This window comes from Canis lupus, chromosome 20 (assembly GCF_011100685.1).
Source record: "Canis lupus familiaris isolate Mischka breed German Shepherd chromosome 20, alternate assembly UU_Cfam_GSD_1.0, whole genome shotgun sequence".
NCBI classification, from domain to species: Eukaryota; Metazoa; Chordata; class Mammalia; order Carnivora; family Canidae; genus Canis; species Canis lupus.
In genome coordinates, this window is record NC_049241.1 from 38,389,762 (window position 1) to 38,404,848 (window position 15,087).

Consider the following 15,087-nt stretch of genomic DNA (forward strand, 5'->3'; position numbering starts at 1 on the left):
AGGATCTGCTTGACTCACCCATTCATATGTAACAATGTTGTTGCCTCTCTCCTGGAAAGGGTTGAAACCAACCCCCTGTAGGAACTTGCTGTTGGTTGCCTCTCCCATCGAGGAGGCCAAGGTGCTGTCTTCCCCCTTGCCTTTTGTTCCCTGGGATGGGCAGCGGGCACTAGTCCCCGCTGAGCCAAGCTCTTCCACATCTAGGTCCTGCTCATTGGCCAGACTCTCCTTCTGAAGGGCTTCATATAGCACATCCGGGTGATTCCAGATCTGAGGTTCAAGTTAAAGGAGAAATGGCACAGGGCAGAGAACAATCTAAGGGTATCCAGGAAGCCTGGAAACATGCACTTGCTCAAACACACACCTCCCATAGCATAGTGTCACACCAAAAATCAAAGTATCTCCAACCCCCTCATATCCAAAGAGCCTACACATTCATTTTAACTAACCAGCTGTGACCATTGTAATGTGAGTGAAAGAGTTCATACCAGTGGGCATGCCCATGTTTGGTACATAATCAGAAAGGCTATGTCAAAGCCTTGCATTCTTATTTAAATAAGAATAATAATGTTCCTGATTTGCTGTGTGGCTATAGCCAACGACTACATGAAACTATGAAATAAGACTAATCTCTCCCTATGGACAAATGTATCTGACTTACAGATGACCAACCAGAAGTCATTTCAAGGACTACTCCTGGCAGGAGTTGAGAATTCGTGGGGTACAGGGGGCTGGGGGAATGGGCGGGTGGGGGGACAGGAAGGGCATGTTGGCTCAAACACTATGTCTGCTCTAGCTTTCTGGCTCTGGTCTAGGACTGTGGCTACAAAACAAACAAACAAACAAACAAACAAACAAACAAACAAACAATTTGAAATCCCATCTGTCCCCTGACATACACCTTCAGCTGACTTATTAAAGCAATGGTCAATTGGGAATAATAACCAACAAGTCAGCTGAGAGCTGTCAAAGAAACAAGCCCCTCATTAGGCAACAGGGAGCACATACTAAAGATAAGTCAGGGTTTATCCACCTGTTCATGAAGCTTGGTGCTGAAGATACCTGGGCCCTGCTCTCCCCAAAACCATCTCAAGCATTACGAGGATGAATGATATCTCAATCTCATTAAACACAGAATCAAACAGAAGGTACCCCAATAACTTGTCTAAGCTATATATTTCTTGAATCTTGATTACATTAACAATCATAAACTGCCCCACAATGTTCTTCCATTACCCCATTTTTCCAAGGGAAAAAATTGGTGAGAAAGGAAGTGGTTTCTCAAATTTTGTACAAATTGTACAAATGAATTGCACAACCTCAAGAAACACCATTTATATCCTCGGCTATGAGTGGCACCCCCAGGAATTGTGCAGCACACATTGGCACACCTCTCTTTGGGCTCCCCTGTTCCCTGATGCAGCCAACCGGGGAAGTAGCCCCTCTCATTTTATTCTTCCTTTATCAAGGACTCCCAGTAGGAAGAACTCCCTTGGGACTGTGTGCATCCTTCATCTGTGTGTCAGTATTCCCTGAGGCCTCAACACACCTTGCAGCACACGCAGAAAGCCTTGAGGGGGTTCAGCCCCAGCCAGCCACTGCTACCACAGTCTCGGAAGCGGTCCATAAACTGTGTGTACAAATCTCGCTGGATCTTCGAGAGCCGCACCAGGATTACATTTTCTTCCTTGGCAGGGAGATGAATCTTCAGCACAGTGTGGCCTCTCCTACAAAGGTAGAGATCAGAATTGTCAAGCCTGTGTGGCCAGGAGAGGTCAGTGCAGGAAAACAAGAGAACCTTGCATTTCTGCCATACCTCCTCTTGATCTCACCGTTCACAGCAGCCTTGCAATAATGAGAACTGGTTTAGCGACCATCAGAAGAATCACATTTTAAGACTAAGAATTAAAGCAAAGAGGATAGGGTGGCAGAGACTGGGAACTTCAGGTTGGTACCTGGATCCAGGGCTATTTCTTTGAGCTTTCTGCACACATGCCATCTTAACAAGCAAAAATAAGGGGATTGCTTTAGACTATCCTAACTACATCTACCAAGATGCTGAAATGGGTGAGGCCATGCCCCTGAGAACCAGCACTTGTATGCTTTTGCCAAGTCAGCAGAAGGCTAGCTCTCTTTTGCTTTTCAGTAAGTAAGGCAGGTATCCCTGGAAACTTCAAAGATTAACTTCTGAGGGAAGCACTTCTAAGCCAAACTTTCAGAGGACTGAAACAGTGGCTATCCATCATCTGTGTGCTATTCACGAAAAGCTACTCACTAAAAAGAAAGTTTTACTATCACCCACTAGGAATGGACCCTCCTGCTGTAACAGCTCCCCTTTGGGACAGCTTTGCATGCCCATTACACCAAGGTCTCCCTGAGGGTTCAAAACACAGGGCCCTAAGGATGGCTCACCTTTGCACAAAGCCTTCTAGGAGGCTGTGCAAGACGTGGCTCCGGTAACGCATTAGGCGAACATCCTGAGGCGTGCTGTCAATACACTGTCCATTCAGAATGGGGCGTTCAAACATGTTGCTGAACTCCTGCCGGGTGCCAAGGAAGTCTGGGCGCACAAAGTCCACCATGCACCAGTACTCAATGAGGTTGTTCTGCAGGGGGTACCCGGTCAGCACCACCCGACGGCGAGAGCGAATGTTCTTCAGGGCCTGCGAGGTGCTGGCCTGGCAGTTTTTGATGCGGTGTCCCTCGTCACAAATCACCACATCAGGGCCAGGGCGGCATAAGGCCTTCTCAAACTCTAGGGAGGGAAGAGGATCCGGAGTCAGAGGGTGAGAGGGCCTGCTCTTAGTCAACAATATGAGAAGTAGGGGTGCACCCTGGAGGAGACAGAAGAAATGAAGGAAGCAGGAAAGCAAGAGTCAGCCCCCATTAGTGAAAGGGAGCCAGCCATCCAGGCTCCTGTGCATTTGGTGTGACATGTTAACCTGGACTATTGACTCTTGCAGTAAGTATCTTTTCCTTTCCTTATTTTTTTTTCTTTTAGGCTAAAAGTAAAACACCTTGCATTCCTAGGGCTTATACCAACTGGTGGCAGAGAGTGTGACTTTACAAAGTACCAGACTAGGATTAAAAACGAGTCTGGGTGAGACTGATGGGAATCATCCAGACATTGAGGTGGCTCTCACCCTTGTCAGCGTCTTGGCACCATCTATGGACTGGCTGGTGGGGAGCTAGCTAAAGGACAAAGTCTTCCTGGAGTTACCTGCCAGAATTTGCCATTGCTAAATGGCAAATTCATCCCAGCACTACCAAAGAAGCAAACCTAGAACATAATCTACAGATGAAGAGACCCCTATAAAATTAAACAGCTTCTGAACTTAAAACAAACTTTTTTCCCCAAATGGGCAAAAAACCCTTAGAAGAGGAAACAGAACTAGAACTATGAGAGGAATGGCTTTCAGTAAAAAAACTGGGTTAATTCTTTTATAAATTCATAATATTATCACTGCTCTGTATGCCAGTGATATAAATCTTTTATAAATATTTTCTTTTTTTTTTTTTTAAAGATTTATTTATTTATTCATTCAGAGAGAGCGAGAGAGAGGCAGAGACACAGGCAGAGGGAGAAGCAGGCTCCATGCAGGAAGCCCGATGTGGGACTCGATCCCGGGTCTCCAGGATCACACCCCGGGCTGCAGGCGGCGCTAAACCGCTGCGCCACTGGGGCTGCCTATAAATATTTTCTTATTGCTATTCCAGAACACCTCTAGGACGAAGTGAGGTGAACGGTCACTCTCCCAACTGCTCTGTGAGAGAAACAGGGCCAGATGGGCAGAGGAGTCTCCCTGAGACAGCCTGTATGTGGCCCACCCAGAATTCCATAGCAGGCAAGGAGAGCAGTACCTTCTCAAAGCCACTGGAGGTCATTCCACCTATCTTAGGGGTCAGGATTTCTGGTTCATGACAATACAACTCACATCAATAATCTCCATATCTGACTTGGTGCTACTGCAGACACTATTTCTTTTTTCCTGAAATACCACCCCCAAGAGTATCCAGGGATAGGCTGCCTACCTCTCCGAAACTCCTGCTGTCGATCTTCCTCATCTAGATCAATGATGACCGGGTGAGAACGTTTCTTGGTTTTCTTCGATCTACCTGTGGCAAAGGATTTCTTCAGGGTGAGGAGTCTGTACATTTCGTAACCCATCAGCAGCACCCCACCCTCTGACACCCAATCAGCCATCACTTTAGCACGAGCTGCCATTGTCCTGCAAGAGTGAACAGAGAAAAAATTACTGCTTCCACTGGTCCCTAGGAAGAATTGCTCACAATCAGAGCTATGATGATGGACATTCAGTGGCAGCATCACAGTGGCCGGCCAGCTGCCCCTGGACTTTCCCAGCATCTCAGAGATGTTCATCACACTGAGGACGGACTGGTTGGCTGATGACAGTTAAATAGTAGAAAAACAGAAATACAATGGCACAAGGCAAACAAAAGTGACAACTCCTGGGACACCTGGGTGGCTCGGTCAGTTAAGTGTCTGACCCTTGATTTTGGCTCAGGTCACAGTGTTGTGCTCAATCCACACCCAGCACAGAGCCTGCTTAAGATTTCTCTCTCTCCCTCTCCCTCAGCCCCACCTCTTTGTCTCTTAAAGAAAAAGTGACAACTCCCTTAGATATACATGCATGGCTATAATTCTACATTTGAGAGAAAGAATTTCAAGTTATTCCCATAATAAATACAAGGTAAAAGCAAGGACAATATTCCACATTTTACCTGTCCAGGCCCTAGTGAGTAAAGAACCAAGGATAAGCAGTAAATGAGAAAAAGTAGCAAAGCCCAGATGACACTCAGCACAGTTCCTCTACTCCTAAACAACTGAGCCCTGACTGTAATTCATTAACTGCATGTGGACTAACAGTCCTGAAATCTAAGAAAAAAGAGCAGGTGATCAAACCATTTAGGGGGCCACTCACAGTTTTCCCATTTTGATGTATGTGACCAAACATCACAAAAGGCAGCCTCTGCAGAAAACAAAGTCTATCTTCTCAATTATCCATGCCAGTAAGGGGAAAGGATAGCATGGATAGCTAGCTTGAACCAAGAAACAGTTTTAGAGTTTTGGAAATCAAGTTGAATTTATGGAATGGAAATATAAATAATTTTATTTAAATCTAAAACAAAAGCTTGTACTTTTCAAAGCTGGAAGTTGTACCATTAAAGGTCAACTATAGATAAGTGCTGAAAAGAGACTGCTGATTATGCTTCTAAGAAAGAGAAATGTAAAAGGTGAAAAGTTAGAAGGTGGACAGTTTTATTTCATCATGTTGAATTCTATTACTATCCACATGGGAAAATAAGACGATGTATGCATATTTTTCAGAATATAAAAGCATCTTTAAGCAGAATGTAAGAAATTTCCCAGGCTACCCAACTCTGACTTTACTGAAAAGCTAGGTAGGGAAAAAAAATGAGTAAGGGGGGAGGCGGGGCAGGACACATTGAGAAACCAAAAGAATCTAGGAAGGCAGGATTCAAATGCAAATAGACTCCCTTAATATCCAGACCCAGGGAAGAAGTTTAAAAGGAAAGGGCAAAGCGGAAGGTAGGCCACCTACTTGTGCTCATCATTCAAGATGTGAACTTTAAAGAAACGAGGCTGGACTTCTTCAGGCTTGTTGTCAGCTGGAAGGGCTTCAGGAGCTGGAAGCCACATGTTGAACTCTGCCAGCCAATTCTGAAGAGTATTAACCTGTCAGATAGCCAAGTCCAGAAAGATGGTTTTAAGAAATAAGCTCAAAACAAAAACAAAACAACAAACAAACAAACGAGCAAAAAGAAACAAGCTCAAAGCTGGGCTCATTGAGCTTTTCAGTACCCAGCAAGGCATTAACTCAGACCTCCTCTGGGGCTGACTAAACAATGCCTTCCCCAACTCTTACCGGCACAATGGCAAGGACAGTTTTGGCTGGCGTGTGGCGGAAGAGGACGTCAATGAAGGAGATCACTTGCAAAGTTTTCCCCAGACCCATGCTGTGGGCCAGAATACAGCCAAAACCACTACTGGTCTTAAACCTCTCAAGAGATTCAACCAGGTTATCATACAGGAACCGGATCCCACCAATCTAACAAAGGACAAACACAGACAATAGTTAAAGGAGCTGGCAAAGACCAGGGCTCTAGTTTTATTCATTTTGGAATTAGTCAGAATTAAGTAAATGAGCAGGCACCACAGCAGACAGTTGGTATGGACAGCTACAGAAGTTACCTGTACCCTGACTAGTCTATAGGCTGGTGACAATTTTCTTGGAGAAAACACAGAAAATCATTCACCTGGTAAAATGGCCCATATAAGGCGAAAATCTGCAGTACCAAATTCTTGACAGGGCCTCTCACTCAGCCCTTGGTTCTTACCTTAAGAGAGTAACTACTAATGGAGTAACTACTCCATTAGGAGTAGTTCTTATTAAGGGTTGTTATGTTAAGTCATCTCTATCTTCATGGAACTTCCACTCATTGGTCTGGGTTCAGGGCTCTGGGTCAATACAAACTACTCTGCCCCCTCCTATCAGAAAGTCCCTCAGACTCCTGACTCTTGGATCTCTTCTGGAACGACTTCCAGAATCAAAGCAATTTCCTAATCAAAGCACTGCCCTCTAGATAGCATCTTAATCAGTCTTGCAGATCTCACAGAAGGAAGCTCAAGATCATCAAACCAAGAGATCCAGCACCTCCTACACAATAGGGCATCTAAGGCTTGCCCTTCCCATTCATCAGAAATCCTGAAGCATCAACTGTTAGGAGGAAGGATCAGGCCTTTCCAATAGCTGCTTGAGGTACCAAACAAGTATTTCATAGACTGTGGTGCTAAAAACTACCAGCAGGTGATGCCCTCAGCAAGGAAGCTGAAAGGAAACAGAGGAGAGTCCAGATCTGCTGTACCTGATGAGGTTTCACTGCCCTTGCCAACTGCGGGGCCAGGAAGACATTCTCCTCCTCTGGAGGGTGGTTCAGGTTGACGAGGACCCGCCCCAGAGCATCACGCTGGTTTAAGATGTCATTCACATGGGTGCCACCCTTCTCCTCTTCCTCATCCTCCTCACTGACAGACTCACTGCTGTCTACAATGTGCAGAGTGTCCTCCTCTCCAGAGCTCAGTTCAATCACCTCTGAGACAGCCAACAAAACAAAAACAAAAACCCAGGGAGCAGAGATAATTTATTGCCCATCATTAAAGCATTATAGCATGGAAATAAAGTTAGAATTTGTCATCACTTGTAAAATTTTAAGTTTTATTATTTCTCTCTTCCAACTTCAAATTAAGATAAGATAAGGGAAAACTCTACATTTACAAGGAGACTCAGGGACATTTGTTATGGTCAGACCCCAAACCAAATGGAGAAGGACTAATTTTTATTCAGAGGTACAGCCAATTACTCGGGGTGAACATTGAGTAAGGAGAAAGTAGAGGTACCTCTGGCTCAACCTTACCATCTCTACTGCTTTTTTCATCCTCACTGCCACTGCTGCTGTCCAAACAAATGACTTCCTGGGCCAGCACCCGAGGAGGCAGCTGGGGACCATCGCTTGCTCTTAAGACAATTTCCTCTAGGGAAGGAAAGATGGAAAGGAATGTGACAACCACATTTAGCTCAAACCCATCTCCCCAAATGATTCATCAGTTTCTTTCTTTGTTGCTTTCAAGGGGACTGAGGAGAGAATTAGAGGGGGGTGTCTCAATCCCCTTCTGTCCCCCTAACTTCCCTTGTCTTTACTAGTTCTCACCTCTGAGTGTCCACCTGACCACTAGAAGAGATCCTAATCCCTTGGCAGGTTATGATCCAAAATTATGGGAGAAAAAAAAATCTAAATAATAGGTCAATCTGAGGAGTATATTTTTTTAAAAAAACCACTTATTATCATTATTACTTTATTTTGTTTTTTTTTTTTAAAGTAAAGTCTATGCCCAATGTGGGGCTTGAACTCACAACCCTGAGATCAGGAGTCACATGTTTTACCCACTAAGCCAGCCGGGGGGCCCCTGAGGGGTACATTTTTATTCACTTAACTTTTTAGATGTTTCTGATCATTTGCTCCTAGAAAACTGAATGACTGAGAGGCCATGGTCTTAATTCCCACGGTTTTATTTCAGATCTGCCCTTCACCACTGTGTGTCCAAGGCCTCTTCTCCCTACACTGCAGGGCCTCTCCCACTGCCTCCACTGCCCCTGGCTTACCGGGAAGGAACTCCAGGGGAACTGTAGGAATGGGAGCTGCATAATCCTTCCTCTGCTGCTCCAGGCGTTTCCTTCTTTCCAACTCTTCCTGTTGTGCTGCTTTGGTAACCGGCTCCAATTGATCCTCCCGGAGCAGCTTTCTAAATATTACAATAAGAGTGAGCATTTGGGTTGGTTTACTTGAGATTTGGGCAACATAATGTCAAACTAAAGAGCTCACTGCTGAGCTCAGAAGTCTGAGGCAAGAGAAAGAGAAGCTCCATCAGTCCCCACACATCCATGCAATAGGCAAGGTTTAAAAAAAAAAAAAAAAAGGACTTCAAGGCTCAGGTGATTCTGGGCCAACATTTTTTCCATATTATTTAACTTCCTGAGACATGCCACTGAAGTTTCATCTTTTTTTTTTTTTTTTTAAGATTTTATCTATTTATTCATGAGAGAGAGAGAGAGAGGAAGAGAGACAGGCAGAGGGAGAAGCAGAGGGAGAAGCAGGCTCCATGCAGGAAGCCTGATGTGGGACTCAATCCCAGTAATCCAGGACCACTCCCTGGGCCAAAGGCAGGCACCAAACCACTGAGCCACTCAGGGATTCCCCCCTGAAGGTTCATCTCTGCACATAACAGATCCAAGAACAAAACAGAGCAATTCGTGATTCATAAAATAGAAAAACAATATTTAAAATAGAGTTGTTATATGGGAAAGTAGGATTATAGATGATTCTGCATCTTTATTTCCTAAATTTTAAGTAATGTTTTTAAGCTATCATTATGATTTAAAAAAAAAATGAAAGTAGGAGGAGAAAAAGATCTCGGTGATCTCCTTTCAATAGCAAAAAGGGTTATGTGGCAGAAGGAAGAGCTGTGAGAGATTTGGACAGTTAAGGAAGCTCACATCTGCCACTCACTTAGGTCAAGGAAAAAGCCCTACTTTGGACCAGACAATTCCTACCAAACGAAGGTGAGCTCTAAGAAAATGAGGATTCAACTTATCTCCTCCTGTTTTTGTTGTTTTGTTTTGTTTTTATTAAGATTTTATGTATTTATTCATGAGAGACACTGAGAGAGGTAGAGACAGGCAGAGGGAGAAGCAGGCTCCATGCAGAGAGCCCAATGAGGGACTCAATCCTGGAACTCTAAGATCATGCCCTGAGCCAAAGGCAGATGCTCAACCACTGAGCCACCTAGGCATCCCTATCTCCTCCTGTTTTGAAACATAAGGGAAAAATAAAGGAAAAAACAGAGTCCAACCAGAGTTCCCTATCATCTTTAGGCTGCCCCCAGAGCCTCCAGAGAGTAAGAGACTCCCCAGCACAGCTTGAGCGTCCACCACAATTGCCCATAACCTCTCACAGCATGAGGTTGTCCTGAGCTGCATCTCTCTATAAATCAGGAACACAGATTACACCTTTCTTCTTTGATAAAGGGACTCTCTTGCTCAAACCAGTCCTGCTACTGACAGCCTTCAAATGAAAGTAATGCCTCTATTCCTTCCCTTCTCCTCTTATCCTGAGCACAGCTCACCGTATGTTTCTCCTCATATGGGAGGGCTTCTGAGCTCTCTTCTTTTTGGGGTCCTCGGAGGCTAGGCTCTTGCCTTGGTGGCGCCTAAGCTGCTCTGAAGGCTCAGACTGAGATGAGGTAGTTGAAGTGCACCGTGGTGGCCGCTGCCCATCTTCGTCCAGCTGGGCACACTCAGTGCCACACATGTCTTCCAGGGATGGGTCTGAAAAGACAAAGAGAGAAAGGTGCCAGGGACTGAACTTTACAGGGAGAAAAATTGGTTTGTTTTTTTTTTTTAATTTTTATTTATTTATGATAGTCACACAGAGAGAGAGAGAGGCAGAGACACAGGCAGAGGGAGAAGCAGGCTCCATGCACCGGGAGCCTGACGTGGGATTCGATCCCGGGTCTCCAGGATCGCGCCCTGGGCCAAAGGCAGGCGCCAAACCGCTGCGCCACCCAGGGATCCCGAAAAATTGGTTTTGATGCCAGGCAAACCTGAGTTCAAATCTCAACTCAGCAACTTATTAGCTGGTAAGCTAGGGCAAATGACTTAAAGCTCTTTGAATCTCAGTGGGCTGATCTATAAAATGAGAGGAGTGATGTATACATTTCAGAGTTGTTACGAGAACTAAATAGTGTGCATGTCTAGAACCACGCTGCTCCAGAGTAGGCTCACAACAAATGATAGCCATCATGCTTGCTTTAATTTAGCACTCTGCTCAGAGTGAGGAAGCTTCATGGCCTCAGAATGCTTTGAAAGGGGCAGTAGATTCCAAATTCAGCTCACACTCATTTGTGTCTCATCTGCCAACAAGAGAAATATCCCTCCTTTCAGGGTCCTAAAGCGTTCATTCCTTCTTTTTTTTTTTTTTTTTAAGATTTTATGTATTTATTCATGAGACACACAGAGAGAAACAGAGACATAGGCAGAGGAGAAGCAGGCTCCCTGCAGGGAGCCCAATGCAGGACTTGATCCGGGGATCACCACTTGAGTCAAAGGCAGACGCTCAGCCACTGAGCCACCCAGGTGCCCCGCATTCACTCCTTCAATTCACTGGCCATTTAATGACAGCCTACAACATGCCAAACACTGTTTCAAGATGCTTCAAGGGATGTTTAGAAGACCTCTTCCTTGTAAGAAGTTTGTTTTCTAGAGATAATAAGGCAAGATGTGCTAACCACCACAGGAAGGGCAGGCCAACTGACCTAAAGAACTTCAAAATATAAGACATTACTTTTCTAGCCAGAGATAATTAGCTAAATCAAGAATAACTGCCTTAGAGTCACAAGAATATGAAAGATACTACTTTGTGGTGTGATCACACAAGAATTTTTGAGAGGTAAAATCTGAGTGAGGCCTTGTAAAGTGACAATGTCTAAAGATACTGCCTTAAGGGGGGGGGGGGGGTGGAAACGAGGAAATTCCTGGCAGAAAGAATGTCATTTGTGGCATCAAACACAAGCAAAGACTGGGGTTGGTGTAGGAGGATCCGTGTGCACATCCCTCTTCCTCAGTCTGCTGAGCAGCATTCTGTTTACTGGATGGGCAAGCCTTGATAGTCACACAGACCGTAAGCCTGTCCCCAAATCCACCAGAGCCTCCCAACTATAAGCACTACACAACTAAAAGGTCTTCCCCAAAAGTAAGAGCAATTTAAAACTAGAACACAGGGATGCCTAGGTGGCACAGCGGTTGAGGTCTGCCTTTGGCTCAGGTCGTGATTCTGGAGTCCTGGGATCAAGTTCCACATCGGGCTTCCTGCATGGAGCCTGCTTCTCCCTCTGCCTATGTCTCTGCCTCTCTCTCTCTGTGTCATTCATGAATAAATAAATAAAATCTTAAAAAAAAAAAAAAACTAGATCATAAATGCTGTAACTAAGGTGTCAATGAAACTTGGCTTTCAGGCAGGTAGGAAGGACTCAGGAAGTCTGGGGTTTTGGTGGGATTTTTTTTGTTTGCTGTAATTTATTTTTATTTTTTAAATTTTTTTAAGGATTTTATTTATTTATTCATGAGACACACAGAGAGAGAGGCAGAGACACAGAGGGAGAAGCAAGCTTCCCATTGGGAGCCAGATGTGGGACTCGATCCCAGGACCCTGGGATCATGCCCTGAGCCAAAGGCAGACACTCAAACACTGAGCCACCCAGGTGTCCCTTTTGTTTGTTTTTTAACTAAAGATTTGCTTGTTTGCTTATATATTTATTTTAAAGATTTTATTTATTCATTCATGAGAGAGAGAGAGAGAGAGAGAGAGAGAGAGAGAGAGAGAAGCAGGCTCCTCACAGGGAGCCTGATGTGGGACTCAATCCCAGGACCCAGGAATCACTACATGAGCCAAAGGCAGATGTTCAATCACTCCCACTCAGGTGACCTGATTTGTTTATTTATTTTAGAGAAAGAGAGCATGGGCAGGAGGGGCAGAGGGAAAGGGAGAGAGAACCTCAAGCAAGCTACACTGACCATGAGGCTGAAAGGGGGCTCAATCCTACAACCCCAAGGTCATGATCTGAGCCGAAGTCAAGAGTCAGACATTCAACCAACCACACCACCCAGGCACCCCATGTTTTTAACTAAACTTTAAAGTTTATTTGGATTTCACCAGTTTTCCACTAATCACTAATATCCTTTTTCTGTTATAGGATTCCATCCAGGATATCATACTGCATCTAGCTCTCATGTCGCAGTCTCTCTAAACTGTGACAGTTTATCAGGCTATTTTTGTCTTTCATGACTATGACAGTTTTTTGAAAAGTACTAATCAGGTGTTTTGTAGACTGTCCCCTAATTTGAACATCTAATATTTTCTCATGATTAAACCACAGAAGTAAAGTGTCTTTCTCATGACATCTTACCAGGATACATGATATCAATATGACTTATTACTGGTGATATTAACCTAGATCACTTGTTTAAAGTGGTGTCTGCCAAATTTCTTCACTATAAAATTACTACTTTGTCTTTTCCATATTTTTATTCATTAGAAGCAAATCACTAAGCCCAGTCCACATTCAAGGGGAAGAGAATTAAGTGCTATATCCTGAGACGGGCAAAGAATTTCTGGACATATGTTAAACCACGTGAAAATATTTGGAGTGGTAGGGAACTGTGAGGCTTTGAGAATGCAAATATCCTGTTTCTAAAAATTTACCCACCAGTTTTAACATTCATCAATGGCTCTTACCTGGAGAAATTATTACTATGGTGTTCTAATGGTGGCTATTTCCCTCTGTGTCTACATTTATTATTTGGAATCCTTCTCTTCTGTAAGGAAGATTTTGTCCCTTCTCCCTCATTTACATATTCAAAATTTTTTTTATGTCAGTATGGACTCAGATGCCAAAGGGGGGTAAATAAGAAACACTGAATACTGTAGGCTTTGGTAAAAGATACAGTGTTGCCATAGGCCTCAATGAGTGAACCAGTAAGCTGATGTCCCCACACCAAAAGAAAAACATACCATAAGTCATCATCATATGCACTTAATCACCAAAAAAACAACAAATGGACCATCTCATCAGTCAGTGGCAAGTCAAAGAATCATGAGTGTCTCAGACACTCCATCACTGCTTACCTGCTATGGTTTACTATACTTCTATTACCATTGTGAGTTCCTTATGATCTCTTTCATATTGATGCCCGGGTTCTAGAACAGCATGGAGTTGGAAACTAACGTTTCCTGAGAGATAACCGGGCACAGGGGTTCACTGTGGACACTGAAACCAGACTTCTGGGGTGTGAATGTCAGTTCTGTCCCTTATTTGTTCCTCAATTATAATAAGGGAATAACAACTGTCATGCTATTCCTCAGTCCGACGGTTGAAGAGATAGTTATGTGAGGTAGCCTAGATGAAGCTCTGGAACAATGCTCGACACGTAATAAATACCATATAAAACAGCTGCTGCTTTGTCTAGAACTACTACCATTCCAGGTACAAGGAATGGGTTTGGTTTCTTATCTCCTTTTTTTTTTAATAACTGCAAGGTGAATTTTGCTCCCTTCATTCTAAATTTGAAAACCAAAGCCCTAAAAAGTTAAAAAAGAAATAGCTGGTCTATGGGTATATCATAAACAAGAAGAAACACAGGAGCAGACAGTTAACAGAATGAGCTTCATAGGTAGTACTAGTGCTGAATCCTGGCTCTGTCACTTACTTACTAGCTCTATGTTCACAAGTTCAACTTCTCTGAGCCATAGTTCCCCATATTTGTAAAATGGGGATGTCAATAGCTCTCTTCAGGAAAATATTCTTTTTTACACCCAGGTCTGCACACTCCATGGAACTTCATACTCCCAACGACATTGAACTGTCTAGCAGCAAAGCTACAGGGCTTAGTCAGCCATGCTGAGTAGTAATATTTATTTGTGTGGAAAATTCAAACTTTAACTTTTTTATCCTAATCAAAAATCAGAAAATAAGAAAGCAAAAGGAGGAGAAATGACATAAACTGCTTTGTTCTCACAAAGTGTTTCTTACAAATACGCATTTGTGTGTATACCCCTCACACACATACCACCAGCCACATGAGACTATTGACCACATCTTTTTCTAAAACTCTCTGCATGAGACTACTGCAAACTAGCCACTGATGCCTTTTCCTGCCCCTTGCCTTTTAGTTTAGCCTAACACACTAAATGAGCATTTATATGAGCATTTGAGTACCAGCTCTGCGCCAAGGCACAATGGAATGATGCACATGGGAAAACACATGAGGTGAGCGCCTAATAGCAACAAATCTTGGGGAAAGGACACCCAATCCAGCCTTGCCTAGGGCTGGGCATGGGGGGCAGAGTGCTTCCTTGAAAGGTGAAACCTGGGTTTAATCTAATACAGTAAGTAGGCACCAACTACTACAAGGGGGAAAAAACATTCTAGGGAGATATAGGAGCATAAGCAAAAGGAATAGAGACTTTAGACAAGGTGGAATAGTTGGAAAGATACCTGCAGTTCAATACTGGCTAAAATTAATTAAGCAAAACAGCAGCAGGAGGGGCCTCCCAACCCAACAACCACTTCCCTACCTCTCCCCAGGGAATAACCCCTTATCCAAGGCAGGCTGAGGTGTAGACCCAAAAACCTTCCTGGATGCTGGCACAGACATCAACCCCTGTCCCAGGGAGGACTACTTTCAAGACCCTTTTTTCCTAGCCTTCTACATTCCACTGACAACCGTTTGGTGAGGAGAGGAAGTTAATGTAGCCAATGTAAAATTTGGGGCTGGGGGAGGGTAGTGGGTGTGGACATATGTGCACAAATGCACACAACACTCACATGTCAGTACCCAGGGTGATTTACTCTCCTGCAGCAGCAGTGGAAGCATCTTCCTTGGCCCTCATGCTGAGTGGTCACTGAAGGTTTTTAGTTAAATAACTTTTGCT

The 15,087-nt window shown here is 44.0% G+C and overlaps 1 protein-coding gene across 8 annotated transcripts in view; it reads right to left on the reverse strand.

Moving 5' to 3' along the window:
- RAD54L2 (RAD54 like 2) overlaps positions 1-15,087 on the reverse strand; it is a 122,448-nt gene that overhangs the window by 16,614 nt on the left and 90,747 nt on the right. For all 8 annotated transcript variants that reach the window (XM_038566307.1, XM_038566304.1, XM_038566308.1 and 5 more), the window contains 10 exons: positions 9,725-9,926; positions 8,205-8,344; positions 7,459-7,575; positions 6,910-7,136; positions 5,910-6,092; positions 5,586-5,719; positions 4,033-4,229; positions 2,413-2,755; positions 1,550-1,727; positions 19-270 (listed from right to left, as the gene is read on the reverse strand). In XM_038566307.1, coding sequence (XP_038422235.1) covers positions 19-270; positions 1,550-1,727; positions 2,413-2,755; positions 4,033-4,229; positions 5,586-5,719; positions 5,910-6,092; positions 6,910-7,136; positions 7,459-7,575; positions 8,205-8,344; positions 9,725-9,926 — 1,973 coding nt within the window. The remainder of the gene's footprint in view (positions 1-18; positions 271-1,549; positions 1,728-2,412; positions 2,756-4,032; positions 4,230-5,585; positions 5,720-5,909; positions 6,093-6,909; positions 7,137-7,458; positions 7,576-8,204; positions 8,345-9,724; positions 9,927-15,087) is intronic.